Consider the following 15,469-nt stretch of genomic DNA (forward strand, 5'->3'; position numbering starts at 1 on the left):
TAGCAGTGGGAAAAAACTAGGAGTACACTGAGTTTTACAAGACAAAATGAGATTTATAGCCAGTATATAAATATATCACTGAACATGTTGGAGTGTAAGACACTGCAACTATATATAGAACTTAAATAGCTAAAAGTATCTGAAGGGGGGAAGTAATGAGTAGCTGAAAGAGTATTTGCCTACCACAACCTGAAAGACATAATTTGTGATTGGTGTTACTCAGAGTAAATGTTTTTCCTTAACATTATAAAAAAATATGATATTACCATGACAACTAAATATTATTGAAATCAACATGATTTTAACCTGTGTTTCATGCAGATTACTAAGGCATTGTTTCTTATCAGCCAACCATCCCATCTCTGGTTCAAGTCTGTGGGATGAAGCAGAAGGGTCGACTCAGGAGGCGTTGTAAAGACTGTTACTTTGTTATGGCGCGAGGGCGCCTCTATGTAGAGTGCAAGACTAAACCCCGCCACAAGCAGATGTCCATGCAGAAATCAGAAAAGAACACATGGATATTAACATGGGCCTCCCAGTCACCAACGCGACCGTGGTAGTGCTTCGTGTCTCTAATGATAAGATAAGTTAAATATGTACTATGTACATTTAAAAGTTGCACACCAAAATAATTCTGTAAAAGTTAGTGTCAGACAGTCAGGATAAAATAGTGTTCAGACCTGCACACTTGAAATTTTCTACAAGCCAATGGCTAACAAGTCTCAAGAACAATGTCAACCCAATGGCCACTCTTTGATTTCCATACTTCTAACCCTTTTATTGTGACACCATGAAGTGGGAAGCTATATCATTAATTTTTTAGTCATTTTCAATTTGATGTAATGTGTTGGTGATAAACTATATAGATGATGTACTTTTTCCCTCTGTTGGCAGAAATATACAAGGAGAATGTCATATCATATCCCAAAGGCTGTTGCTCTACTGTGTGCATTATTGGTGACATTTGGTGAAGTGGATCATAATTTCATTGCAACATAGTAGAGAAAAATAATACTGCCACATGAAGCCACAGGGCTACTAATAAAACTCCTTCAATCATGTTGTGACCAAGCTCATTACAATGCAGGGAAAAAGTATAAACCCTCATGTTTTGCTGGTATGATAGAATATGAATTTAAGAAAAATAGGACATGGGCCCTGGGGATCTACCACTCAGGAATCCCACTCCTCCATTGCTGTAACAAAGGCTGTAATCCTAATATTCTCTACTTGAGATCTTGAATCATTACATCTATTTCATGTCAATTAAACAAGGAATTGTTAGTAAATATGAAGTCAAAGATGTTACTTTTAAGGGTCTTGCACCAGCTGTCAGCTGGTACTATTTTGGTGAGGTTGATGCAACACTCACTTATGTTACAGCCGATGTAAATAAACTGTTCATACTTTATTGATCTTTAGTATTAAATTATAAGTTTCACACTAGTATTGAGAATCTTTTATGTAGTAAGAGCTGAAGACTCTTTATATATATACATCTAAATATTGGCTGCAAAATATTAGAAAGTTTAAGAGCACTGGTGGCTAGGGTTTTTATAAGCTGTAGGAGAGAAAGTTTGCAGTAGATGGTGGGACCAGCAATGTTGGCAAGGTTATGAAAGGAGCAGGTTTCAGTGAGAGCTCTGGACACCTAATATGCTGCTACGTGAAGGAAAATTTTTAATGGTGTCTCAAACGAGCTAATAAGTTTAGTATTAAATATCAGGGAAATTTATATAAACATGAAAGTAGATAAAATAAGTAAGTGAAATGACAGTAAAAGGTAGACAGTTTTCATCCCCAGCAGCTACTTCCTTCTCATCTGTCCACCATGCCTCCCTTTTTTTTTCTCTTCTTTGCACCTTATATCCAACTACTTCTAAAATTTCAATTACCTCTGATCCTTTCTTTTACAACAACCAAATGTAAAGAACTATTAACCCTATCGCTGTGCATGGCGAGGAAGCGACTATCCCCTCAGGCGCACTCGGGCAGATATTATTATTAGCTCTGATATTATTTATCATCTGTTAGGTCTGATATTATTATTATTATTATTATTATTAGTTGTAGTAGTAGTAGCATCAGTAGTAGTAGTTGTTGAAGTAAGCCCTAGTAAAGTAGTATCTGTGCAGGTAATGGTCGACCTCCCAAATTTGGCTTTAAGAAATCGTTCAACATTTTTTCTTTTACATGAGTATGCAGAGTATGTCATGAAATGGGTAAACACAACAGCATTATTAATCTAGTTTATTTTGAAATATTCAAAACATTACAATTTCTGATTTCCTATGAATAATCAAAATAACATTGTTTTTAATAGATTCTGATAAAAATTGTGCCAACTAACACCACCATATCCTCTAATAACACCTTCACATTTTTTATCTCCCCTGAGCACCTCATATCACCAATGCTGTATGCCATGCCAGACCTCCTTAATGGATAAATAATCTTTATCTGTACAAATAAATTACTAAAGTAATAAATACTGGATTCATCTTAATATTGGAGGATTCTTATTACTATTCAGCTTATTTCTTCCATTACTATTATTTAAACCTTTCAGAATCAACAATCATGCAACAACAGCAACAGACGATATTTATACTTGTACTCGTTGAAGTACAGTGACAATGGACAAATATGGTAATAGAAGAAGCAAAACTTACGTTCAAAAGGTTCTACTAATTAAAAATTAACTTTAATGCCTAGAAATCAGTCAGCCAAGCTGTCACAAAATTTAACTTTCAAAGTGTCAATACAAGTAGCCATATATCATCGTTTCCATTCTTGCTTTCAATGGAAGTGTCAGTGTGGTGTGAAAGGACTGCCCTGAGAAACAATTGAAAACTTGTGGCAGCGGTTTTCTGTAGGTTCTGTCACTGCCATGTTAAAATTTAAAATGGGTGGTCTGCTGCTTTGTCTAACATCGTGAGGGAAATTAGACCCAAAATTATATTAAAATCAGAATTATTTTAGTATTCAATTTAATAGTTGTCGTAACTGCCAAAGGAACGTACATAACAAAACTAAAAACTTCTAATAAAGAACAAGGGAATAATGACATCCTGAGAACTACATTAGTGTCACTAGATGGTGGCCACGATGAAGCAGGAAATATGATTTCAAATTTTGTAGATATGTTTAAAATTTCAACTTTAACACTGTTTGGCCTTTCATGTCTAGGTTTCACATACATGAGCTATCTAACATGTTAGGTTAGACTTTTCCAACCAGTTTGAAGGTGTCTGAGCTGGCATTTTATCCTCATCATAGACATCTTTCATGGTGGGGTCTAATCACATTGTCAGCTAAAGATTTCTGTGACTTTACTTACTGAGGAGGACATTTTTTTTTTTTTTTGCACTAACAATATGTAATGCTAATTTTTTGCTAGTATATTGTTCTGTTATGCATTTCATTAGGATTACAGACTAAGACAGAAGCAATCAAAGGAAAATGGCAGGTATTATACTATAGGTTTTGGGTGCCTGGATTTACTGTAATACTTGTGTAAAAGTTAGTCATGCAAAGTTTGACCTTCCAAGGCTATAGCATGCTTGAGAAATTCATTTAACCCAATAAAAAGTAGTAGTAGTAGTAGTAGTAGTAGTAATATTACTGATAATAATAATAATAATAATAAATGTAAAAACAATAGTAGTAGTAGTAGTAATAATAATAATAATAATAATAATAATAATAATAATAATAACAACAACCCCCTGGAAAAGCAGTTTTCATGTAAAAGTAGAGCATCTGAACTATGCCTCAAAAGTTTTAAAAAGAAAAATTACTTTTACAAAAGTGTATACAGCATGATGGACTCCCAATTTTCAAACATTTATCTGGGAAGTTGTTGCCCCTCACACCTGCACATTCAGGTGATTATCACAACTTGACATGGCAAACTGCATTTAGTTGTTGGAAGGTTCTTTCATAGGATTAACATGGTGGTCTCCCATTGTAACAAAAGGACTTGAAAGAATGGATATAGATGCCCTTTGTGTATTTGCTCAAAACCAATATTTCCTGTTCAGTGCTGAGATTGTAAACCTCTGCTGTAAATGTTCTGCTGATGTAGGATTTCAGATGAGCTGCCAGCTGTATGTTTCTCACCACTGGGTATGTACACTGAACAAGTTTTTATATTTTAATTTTAAGTTGATAAATTGTTTTTCTTTCTTGTGAATGTTCTATTGATTTCATGTGTCCCAAATTTTATAGAAAATTGTGGTAGTATACAGGACCACCCAAAAAAAAATCTAATGTTCCCAGATGGTAGCCTACCCCAGTGGTGTGGTATACAACAATACTGAGAAAATCAGATTTATCGAACCACAAACTTACTGAACATTTTTATATCCAACATCTTTATTTGATACCTCTCGTATTTTTTTTTTAAACAAAACCATTATATGAACTACTGTAAACAGTATATTTTATTATATAACAACTTGGTGTTCCCCATAATTGATGTGCCAAATATATGTAGTATACTGTAATCCAGATACTAATGAATCAGAACATTTGATCCATACTAGGGCTTATGAGGGTTGTGCAGATTCCCACAACCTGTATATCACAAAACTCTAGTATATGTAGGTAGGTCTGTACTAATTCTAGAGTTCTAAACATTTTAATAATTTTATCGACAACATATTTTCAACTAACTAAAAATACATCTTTTTATATCGTGTACATACCTCATCCTACAGCACACATTGCTACATGTTGAACAATGCTAGTCTTTAGTAGCAGCATGCACCTGTTCCTGCATCATTCAAATTCCATATCCTAAAAAATTGTCTACTATTTCACAGTATTTGTCTACAGCATTATACACCATCACTAAAGTGGCCATCACAAGAAACAATGCTACTCCAACTGGCAACCATAAGACTAATATTTCAAGTAGCAAAATTCCCTTCTCGAAGTGAGGTTGAAAACAGTTGCAGATGTCTTTTAACATCTTATTGCATAAATCATTCCTCAGTATTGCATTTCCACATATTTAATTAATTGGTCGCCATCTTGCAGAAAAACATTATTATATAACAGCATATATAGTGTGTAAACAACTATTAGTTTTGTTACATATTAAGCCCCTTACCAAGCATGCGTGACAAAGAGAAGACAAACTGTTTTTGAAGTTTTCAAATATTTTCATTGTTCTGTTAATGTAATTTCATTTGACATTGTGTCCAAGCAAATTTGTTGTTGGCGAAAGGGGCATTACCTCATGTAATAACACCTTAGCAGTAGTTAAAATGGTGACCGTGCCCTATAGGACTGAATAATCTTCATGTACATATACTTAATTTATGGAAAATGTTACTATAACTGAAGTAAGACAAAACTTCTGTAGTAAGAAGTGATTACATCACAATAAATACAAGGCAAGACACTTTTAAAATAAGACATTACAATTAACATTTAGGCAGGATATTTTCAAAGTAAGTAAAAAAATAAGCTCATTCACACTATAGTCAAACTGCATTCAATAATCTATTAAAAGGGAAATTGTATATTCTCTTTAACCCTTCAAGTGCTGGGAGTGTGTCTGAACCTGAAGTTTCAGACATCCAGGGCTCACAGTTTTCTGTTTAAGAAGTGGGAAGGGATAAATCAGACTGTGCTGACAGGCCTAGTAACCATCTTTGGATGGGAAGTGCAAGGCATTGGATCCCGTCTATGGATGGGGATGGATTGTGCTCTGCCATTCTGTTAACACTACTGCTTTAACCATCTGTTGCATTTACTCTTTTGATTCGGTGAGTTCTGATGCTGTTGATCCTGCCTCGTCTCTCCAAGGCTCATGCCGTGGAAATGACAATATTTATCAGAGTGGGAAAGTAGGACAGGATTTGTAGTTTGCAAGGCATTCACTATCACAGTCAGACTGAGGGCCACTCCCAGTGACATGGAGCCAATTTCACAGTCCTTGGGTACTCTCCCTAACCAAAGGGCTTACCAACATGGCATTACCAACACCTTGATCTGATTTCACAGTTGTTTTTGTGGTCTCCGAGATCCTCAATCAGGTGACAGTGAGAACAAGAGAAAGGATTCAGTACTGTTGGCATGCCAAAGCAGCAGGAAATACAAACATTGCATCAGCTGAGAAGATGACTGTGAACAATAAATCTTGGAGGTAAATGTGGAAAAATAAATGCAAATAATAATAAATATGAAGAATAAATGTAATAATTAATTGTAAGGAATAGATGTGATGAATAAATGTAGAGTTTGTTTCACTGAAGTACACTGCTAAGTAGTATCCCAAATATTTTTTAGTTTCTACACCCCTGAAAGTATTACTTTGTCTGCAGAATAAAGTAATTTTTCCGAAGTGCAGAAGTCGGGAAATATTTTTGGTGTTATTTAGCAGATTTGAGCGGTGTTCTTCAGCGAGACTAACTCTCCACATTTATTCATCGCAGTTATCCTTTTCATTTACTTGTCACACTTATTTAGCAGACCACATTTATTAGTCATTTATTTTCACATTTAGCATTAATTTCATTTTTCACATCCTTTACATATAATAGGGCCGATTACACAGTATGTATGCCCTATGCATACATATCTAGAGTATTACAAGAGTTTGACCAAGGAGGCATAACAGGTGAAATAATAGGAACAGGTATGGAAGCTCTCAACGTCGGCTGGTGAAGCAAGTTCATGTCGTCATCCAAATTCTTTAAAAAAATTCATAGTACCATTAAAGCTCTGTAACATGTTATATTGTTTAATAATTTTTAATTTATTTAAAGACATAATATAACCATATGAGAGCAAGAATTTGAGTTATTTGCTAATAAACTGCATAGGTAAGCTCTGTTGTGGAAGTCTCCAGCTTCTAGAGGTGTATTATTAAAGGTTCCATTCTCTGGTATCAATGCAGTCAACCAACACTGCTAAAGACGACTGTGAAATCAGATTTCATGGTGGTGGTGGTGATCACTGCTCATTGGTGATGACCACGACAAAAGGAAGTGACTGTGAAATCAGTGTTTAGTAATTGCTCAAACCAAACAACTCTCCAAGTTTGTTTGGTTTTCTACTAAACACAAAAGATTACAGGAGCTTCTTATATTGTATTTGGTGCTTATAGAGAAGCTAACAAAAATGGATACTATGCAAAACATGTTTAGTCTTGGGTGCTCTTTAGAGAACCTAACACTTTGGGAGTTGTTTCGTTTGGACGCCTACAGTGTGTGGAAGTGGCCCTTAGGAGAGGATGGGAACAGTGCAGAACTTCTTATTCTATTAGTAAATAATATCTTACTTAAGGGTAGTGAAGCAATTTAGTCTCATAAGGTCAATAAAGAGCACTTGGTAAAGATTTTGCATGAATGTGTCTCATGGGGTTGGCTAGAATGCCATACAGCAGCACTTCAAGGGTAAAGTTATTGCTATGTTCAATTGTCCACTAAGAAGCATAAATATTGCATATATGACAAAAATGATTCCTATGGTTTGTCCTAGAGACTCCGTTCAGTATAGTATGTGGAATAAATTTTAATATTTACAGTTATGTTGTCATTAGTGTGAATACTTTCATCTCGTCCAGTACTCTCATTATCCTACATAAGAGGGGAATATAAAGATGCCTCTGTAACAAAGATTGATCTTTGTCTTTCAGTGTCTTCTGTAGTGCATTAAAAATCCTTTTATAGAAAAAATATGCATATATTCCTTTTTACATCCACTCAATACTAGGCAATTATCTTCCACGGACTTCATCACAACAACAACTTGCAATACTTGTTCTCAAATACATGTTAAGTTTAAGAAAATACTAGGATGCATGTACAGTAATGTAAAATATGAAAGTAACTGGTCATAAATAATTACTTATAAAATAGGTGTACTAACTAACTAACAGGGAGCATACACCTGGGGGGTGTCACTTCACTCACTTGCCATCCATACACCATAAGTAGGTGTACTGCCAAAGATTAAAATATTCAGGAATAATGGGTTCTGTCTAGGGTTATTAACCACTTAATAGTAGGACTGTCCCTGTGGACAAAGCTGTAGCAAAAGACAGCTTAGGACAATTCTGTTGAGAAAATTTAAATTCTTTTACCAACACCGCATTACAGGGCACAACCAGTGGTGACTGATAACATCCAGCCCATGCTGTTGCCAGGAGGGAAAACTCTTCTAGTGGCAAGAAAATGCAACAGGCAAAGAAGGCTGATGGTTTAGTGCAAGGTTCAGCTACAAGCTTAACAGTAAGTGGTGCCCATCATGGATAAGTTTGGCTGAGTATTAGTTTAAATAACAAACTTTATGCTATACAAAAAATGTAGTCATTGGTGCTTTGTAGTAAAGTAATAATCGTACAGAGGTATGTGCTTTTGATATTAGTCAGTGTGTTGTATTGTGAAACTGGCCCACAAACTTTCCCCTTACATATGGGATGGGTAAAACTGCATAGAATTTAACTTTGGCAGAGTTTTTTTTGTGAGGTTAGGTATTTATTTATTCTAAAAGTACAACATTGAACAATCTTAAGGAGTTGCTAATTTTTGCATATGTAACATAAAAATGCATATTTAACATAAAAATCACATCTTACAGAAACTCAACTGCTCCAACATGTATCCAAGTCAATGCAGTTCAAGGTAAGTGCAAATTTAAAGTAATACACTGAACCTTCAATATTATTAACTTGGTTTTCGGTGATATAAATCTCACAAAATTATAACCTTTTTTTAACCCAGTAGCAGCAATGGGCCAAATTTATGGCTTTACCGTGTAGCAGTGACGAGCCAAATTTGTGCCATGATATAAACCCCCCAAAATAGATGATAAATAATCTGATCACAAATGCTTTGATATATATTATGAAATGGTTTGTGTGAGGGGTGATTTTTCTAATTTTTCTCACTTGGAGGGACCATTAAGAAACATGATCCCCGCTGCAACCGGGTTAATTATATCCATCTCATATAAGGTTTGGAAGCAGAATTGTACAATAACATTGCATAGAAGTATGAAATCCATCTCCTCAACATTTTAAAGCATTTGGAGTTCCATAAACTAGTTACAAATTATCGCAGATCAGGCTTGTGCTTCAGGGACAGCTGAAGTTTCACAGGTCAGCTTAATAGTTACAATTGCAGCATTTATTATTATTAAGTTCTGATTTCAAGAGAAGAATATGAATTTTTTTTTTTTGAACTGGAATGAAATTTGAGGTTTCAGTAGGAGCAGCATGGTATAGACATTATTTTTTTTATCTCTTGCACTGTCTCCTTTACTCATACAAGTTTTAGGAGAAATAAATCTAGTTGTAAAGAGAAAAAAAACCTCAAACCTGGATTATTGAGGGTTCAGTGTAATACTGCATGTACAGTAACAGCAAAAGTAACAATAAATTAAGATTTTTCAGGTAAACATAATTGTGCATGTTGTAATACTTACCTAAAATACTGAATAGTAATGTATATCTTTCAGAATATAACTTGCCACAGTATTTGAATACGTATACATTTACTGTCCAGGCCAGCATACTCCTTTGTTTGTATAAGATAAAAGAAAAAAGCACCAACTTTCTGACAATTACTGAGTGAAAAGTTATGTGGCTGCAAGTACAGGCAGCTGTTCATACATATACATTGTCCTTGGAACTTGCTATGGACACAGCAGTCAGACCTATGAGGGAGAGAAAAGTGCAGCAGTAGCTTCCTAGTTAAGGACTGGCGGTTTGTTCTTGGGAGACGAGGGTGTTTGTGGCCTGCCTTCTTCCTCCTCAATGACCGACACGCTGTGCATGGCTCGCTTTATAGACATCTCTTCTAGTACCTGCCAGGGGAGAAGGTTTTAAATAACTAAGTAGAATTAAATTGAGATTTGTTTTCTAGAAAATTTCTAGAATAAATGCAATATTAGTGATTTTGGCTCAATTTTGTGGTACACTTAAATGTATGTGTGTTTGTGTGTAATGATGAGGAATGTGGTATGGCTTGGCTCCAGCCAATAGAGGCACACCTCACTACATTTTCAGGCAAACACAAGTGTCTCCTACTTCAGAGCTTTGAACTAGCAAGCAGAAAGTTCATTAGTATGCAGGAAGGTACTGGAGGAGACTGCTATCCTCAAAATTGAGGCCCCTGGTTCTATAAGGTACTAAGCGGTACTCCATGAGGATTTTTTTTTTTTTTTTTTTTCACCAGTGCTTAGAGCAGTGGCTAGTCACTACTCTAGCAGTTTATACATCTTCAGTCTGCTGTACAAGCATACTGCTAGATCTAGCAGATGCCAGTTAGCTAGCACATGAGCCGAGCAAGAGTGGAGTGAGTCTACCCAGTTATCTCCACTGTTTACGAGTCTCGCCTGCATTTGGTTCACTCGTTAGGTCCCACAACTCCCTGTAGGTGGTGGTGAGGGTGGTGAGTCAAACTGGACAGTCGATCAGCTGATCACAACCAATATGGCGTTGCACAACAACCGCTCCCTCGCAATAGTCATGCAGCAGTCCTTATAGACGACCGTTTACTGGAAACCGCAATCATAGTTGAAAGAAACATTCACAGAAGGTATGAATATGAAGCAGAGGTGATACGTGTCCCTTGTTTACAAACATTGCCCCCTCTGCCAACACAACCCCTGCACAATGACTTGGCAGCCTTCACAAAACTTGACCGTTCTATTGTTCAACACTGCAAAATGGTGCATGGCTAAGGGGTCACCTGGACGAAGGGCTTGGGTGAAAGAAGCCCATGAGGACAGAGGCAGGGTAGGGGGAGAAGGCAGAAGGCATAGGAACACTGCTTTATCTGTGACAAATTTGAATAACATTATTTTAATATTAGTTAAAATTCTGACATGACTGATTCAACTTATGATCAGCCTGTCAGTTCTGAACCCCATCATAATATGAGGACTACCTGTACTAGTACCAGTGTCAAACGTCTCTGTGCCAGTTTCTCAAAATGCTCGTGCTGACCGTCAAGAAAGTGTAACTCCAGAGTTGGGACACCCCAAGGCAGAGAGTTGTCAGATGGGTATTGCTTTGCTGTGAGGCTAGTATAGTTTTGCCAGATGTTTACAATGGCCACCAAGAAAGTAGCTCAATATCATCATTGTTTAGTGTTGGGACAACAAGTAATTTCATCAGTGGTGTGATACTGTAAAGCAGAAAGTGGTATGTATGCACACAGCCTAACCCCTAATGAAATGTTATTATGAATGAGAAAGGCATCACCACTCTAGTCTGTTATACAATGTGGGGCTCACTTGGTGCTCTCCTGTGCCTCTACTGGTGGTCCCGTTAAGCACTGTTCAATGATAGTCACAGGCCCTGAGTCTGCGGAGTGCATTATCATGCTCTGGCAACCTGCTGCAACACGGCGTGTCTAATTTCATGGGTAGTATATGATATGCTAAGAAGAGGAAACAGTTGTCAGTATCAAGTGATATGCAGGTAGCAATGAACATGCATGGTTCACTTAAATGTAATATTAAGACACAGCCAAGGCCCAACCTACCTCATCTGTGGCCACTACTATCCTGCCCTCCACTTTTGGTGCTAGTTTGCACGCCAAGTTCTCCAGCTCATGGAAGCTTTCTTGCCGGGATAAACTGCCTCGAGATCTCTTGCTTGTGCTGGAAAGATGCACTCTTGTAAGTTTGAAGCTTTTACTAGAATGATTGAAGCACTTGATGAGAATAATGAATTTTGCATTTGAAAACAATGTTTGGAAGCTAAACAGTTAACAAGACCTTTTTTTCATTTACTAGAGGGACAAACTCTCATTTGTTTAAGAGGCAGCCCTGCTGGGCAACAATATTAGAAATATCCATTATTAGGAATCCATGTGGGACAGGAATTATAATTATATTAATTTACCTTACATTTTCTTACCTTGCTGTCATCAATAGTTACATGAATGTATTATAATGATGGTAACCATCACCTACTCACACTAACATTACCTCCCAGTTATATTAGTACTGACAGAAACACTTGACAAGTAAAGTGGCCTCTACTCAAACTTACAAAATGGTGTCAAAATGGTCTTCATTACTGGAGCTGATGAACTATTATAGTTTGTATTGGCCTTCACTTTTGTGGTAGGGGAAAAATACCAGATGTCACCAATATTATAAGACTCGCTCTCCTTTTCGAGATAAAGGGGTACTCTAGCTACACCAAATTACATTTATGACATTCACTACTATTATATTATTACAAAAACTATTAGCTGTGACTGAGGCCTTTGTGATGCCATGGTCACCAGATTCACTAGCGAATCACAGTCGCTTACTCAATGTGTGCCAACCAATCACAATGCAGCCCTAAACTGCCATTTAGCCCTGCTATGAGTAACTTGCTGATAGCAGAGCTAAGCAGTGGACATGGAACTGAGGCACAAATTCAAAGACACGTGAATAAGTGTCGAGGTAAGTAGAAACTACATTGATTTGATGCTTAACTTATTGTTTAATCTTTTTTGCAGTTAATTTGACTACGTTGTTTTGAACTGTTTTCTCTTATTATGTGCAGGTTTACAAAGGAAACAGTGGGAACAAATACAGGAATAGTGATGGTGGTAGTCAACTGTGATTTGAAATAGCTGTAATACCCCTTTGACCTTGAAATTTCAAAGCAAATGGTCACTGTTTCCCTTTTAGTGAAATTTTCTTTCTCATTAGTATAACTCTTAAGGAAGATATGGGAGGAGAAATTCTCTCATATGTGAGCTGCAATTTCCTGGCTGTTCTTCCTTAACCACACACAGGACAGAAGGCATGCATCACTAGTTGCGACTTGTGTATTGATCTTATTACTTCTTGGTAGACTCTAGCCATCCACCAAAATGAGAGAGAAGAGATTTCACCATGTGTGAGCTGCACCTTTGATGTTCTTCCTTACTCACACAGAGGACAAGGAACTTGAGGAACCGGTGGAGAGTGCCGAATCTGTGGATACTGAGCGGCCGAGACGTGCGTGTCCTTTGGTGCGTGCTGCAGCAGGGATCTCATCATCGTTACGTATGAGACTGTGTCTGTATGTGTGAGGTGAGCAGGTTAGGCCACAGCTGGGATGGAAGCTAATTCACATGGAGTCACTGCTAGCCAACTTAACCCCGAAGCCCCCCCACTCTCCTGATTGGCTGAGTTTTTTTTTGTTATGATAGAAAAGATTACATAAACCATGAAAGTTTTCTCATGTAAAAAGAGGTTAGAGAGGAGTTTGACGATACTCTGAAGATAGGAAAAGGGAAGGGTTAGGGTTCAAGGGTTAAGTTTCCTTTTGGTGAGCGACCATAGTGTTCTAAAAATAAATAAATGAATAAGTAAAAAAATAACAAAAAAGCATAAAATATTTGCATCATGCACAAACTTCATTAGTACAATAAAATGTTAAAGTCAAACTTGCAAACATTATTTTATAGATTTATATTATGAGGCTGAATATTCATGCAAATACTATGTTAAAGTCTTATTTTTATACAGTGTGTTCTGGGGGGATTTTTAAACACGAAATCACCTCTGAAATACTACTTGGTTTATGATGGATTTTGATATAATTCTTAAGTGCTCAACATTTTTATCATTCAGGTTCTTTGCTTCTTACAGCTGCCCAAAATTATTTTCTATGTACGCACTTTCTGTATGTTTACCCGTGTAAAACCTGAGTAAAAAAAAATTAACATCAAATGAAGGGGGTCAACTATGATGCCACTCTCCTAGGATCTTCTGTTCTGCACTTAAAATCCCTGTCTGGTTAATTTTAGAATATCAGCCTCATGATAATTTACTAGTAACAACTGAACTTATTAAAAAAAAAAAAAAAAAAAAAAAAAAAAAAAAAAAAATTAAGGATTAACTCACTCAACAGATTATACACATTCCACTCTGAGCAATATTACCTTCTGGAGAGCAGCACAAGAGACTGTCTGTGTGTTGAGTTGCGGCGTGTTCTGCCTTGGAGAGTCTGGATGGAAGTGAAGTGATTCTGGACAGCCGTGGACATCATGGGACATTGCTCTTCATCTTGCTGTGGAGAAAATGAAATCCTTTAATAATTTCAATAACCAAATTCAGTTTCATAGATGGAACTGTCTATGATGCTTTTTAATCAAATTATATTTCTCTAAAGTAACAGTTCCGAGGCAATGATAAACAGAAAAAGGGAGGTTACTGTAATATCTGTTGTTAAATAAATGCCATTTGTTTGTGCAGAGTTCATGTCAATATGACATTGATGCTAAAATTCTAGATCACTTTGTTTTGGAATAAATGTTTAGTATGTTTATTATATTGGTGTATTAACTAATTTTGTTTAAGGATTACTAAACTACTAATCAAGAGATATACTTCACTGTTAACTGCATGTTTCAATCACATCATTAAAACTAAATTCCTAAAAGTTCTAATTTTATATTGCAGATGAGTATGGAGTTATGAGTTAAATAAAGCCTTTTATCAAGAAAGTGTTCATCTGTCACTGTATGCCAAGGAAACTTGCAGGACAAAAATTAGCATTGTACCTCAGTGTCTCGTTTTTAGCAATAAAAAGTAAAACAGTATCTTGAGACAAAAACTGGTGAGTATTGTGGATGCAGAGGACAAAGGTTTGCTTTACCAGGACAGGGCATTCAATCAGCATGTTGTAGCCATCGCGACCCTGATGCATGTAGGCCTTGGTCACCAGGCGGTATTTCATGTCAGGGTTAAGGTACTCGTCCCCAACCTTGACTAAATCCCTAATTATCCGTGACCCTGGTTCAGCTTTGGGATCAAACACAAACTGCACACCAGCCACCTGTGGGAAGCGGCCCTCCAGTTTGGGGTACTGGGAGACTCCGTTCTCCAGGGCTTGCACCAGCTTCTCGCCTGTTGGGTGCAACACAAATTAAATCTTGCCATTTTATGTGTGAATTATTCATGTCACAATTTCCCAGTTGCTGAAGAATTTTATGTTGTTTGACCATAGAATCAGCTACCATACATGCAAGCAAAAGTATTTTTTTTTACTAATTTTAGGGAGTAGTATAATTGAAATCTGTAAGTAGCAGTAGTAAAGCTGATGTTGCTGCTGCTCATTCCTAAGTTGAAAATCAAAACTTCTTGGGGTTGACTTTCAAATGCAAATGGCTTTTACACTAGTAGATATGGTATATTCATTCTGATGCAACTGTCTTGCCTTTGATTATGTCAAGTAGTCAGTTTTCATTTTACTAAAGTGAAGGAAAATTTAGCTAAATGTTATTGATATGATACTCAGATACTCAGAGGGTTCCAAGTACAGTAATATTACACATCCGATTCCAAGTTCATTGAGAGTGGACAAAACAAGGTTTGCGTTAAATGGATGAAATATTTCAAGGAATGATTTTAAAGCCTTTGATATGCTAAAAGCGAAGCATAAATGAAAAGAATGACAGAACTTATACATCTGATGAACCTAAAGGTGCTAACAAAAGTGTTATATATGGAGTTA

General features: G+C 36.5%; 1 protein-coding gene across 10 annotated transcripts in view; it reads right to left on the reverse strand.

Moving 5' to 3' along the window:
* Window positions 1-2,236: 2,236 nt before the first annotated feature.
* Window positions 2,237-15,469, reverse strand: part of LOC127007274 (5'-nucleotidase-like) — a 73,716-nt gene continuing 60,483 nt past the window's right edge. For 5 of the 10 annotated variants that reach the window (XM_050878045.1, XM_050878048.1, XM_050878041.1 and 2 more), the window contains exons 9-14: window positions 14,612-14,862; window positions 13,896-14,023; window positions 12,900-13,028; window positions 11,508-11,625; window positions 11,257-11,375; window positions 9,801-9,822 (exon numbers count right to left, since the gene is read on the reverse strand). In XM_050878045.1, the coding sequence (XP_050734002.1) occupies window positions 9,816-9,822; window positions 11,257-11,375; window positions 11,508-11,625; window positions 12,900-13,028; window positions 13,896-14,023; window positions 14,612-14,862 (752 nt within the window). In that variant the 3' untranslated portion in view covers window positions 9,801-9,815. The other 5 variants (XM_050878039.1, XM_050878042.1, XM_050878043.1 and 2 more) reach the window with 5 other exon arrangements.

This window comes from Eriocheir sinensis, chromosome 35, assembly GCF_024679095.1.
Source record: "Eriocheir sinensis breed Jianghai 21 chromosome 35, ASM2467909v1, whole genome shotgun sequence".
NCBI lineage: Eukaryota > Metazoa > Arthropoda > Malacostraca > Decapoda > Varunidae > Eriocheir > Eriocheir sinensis.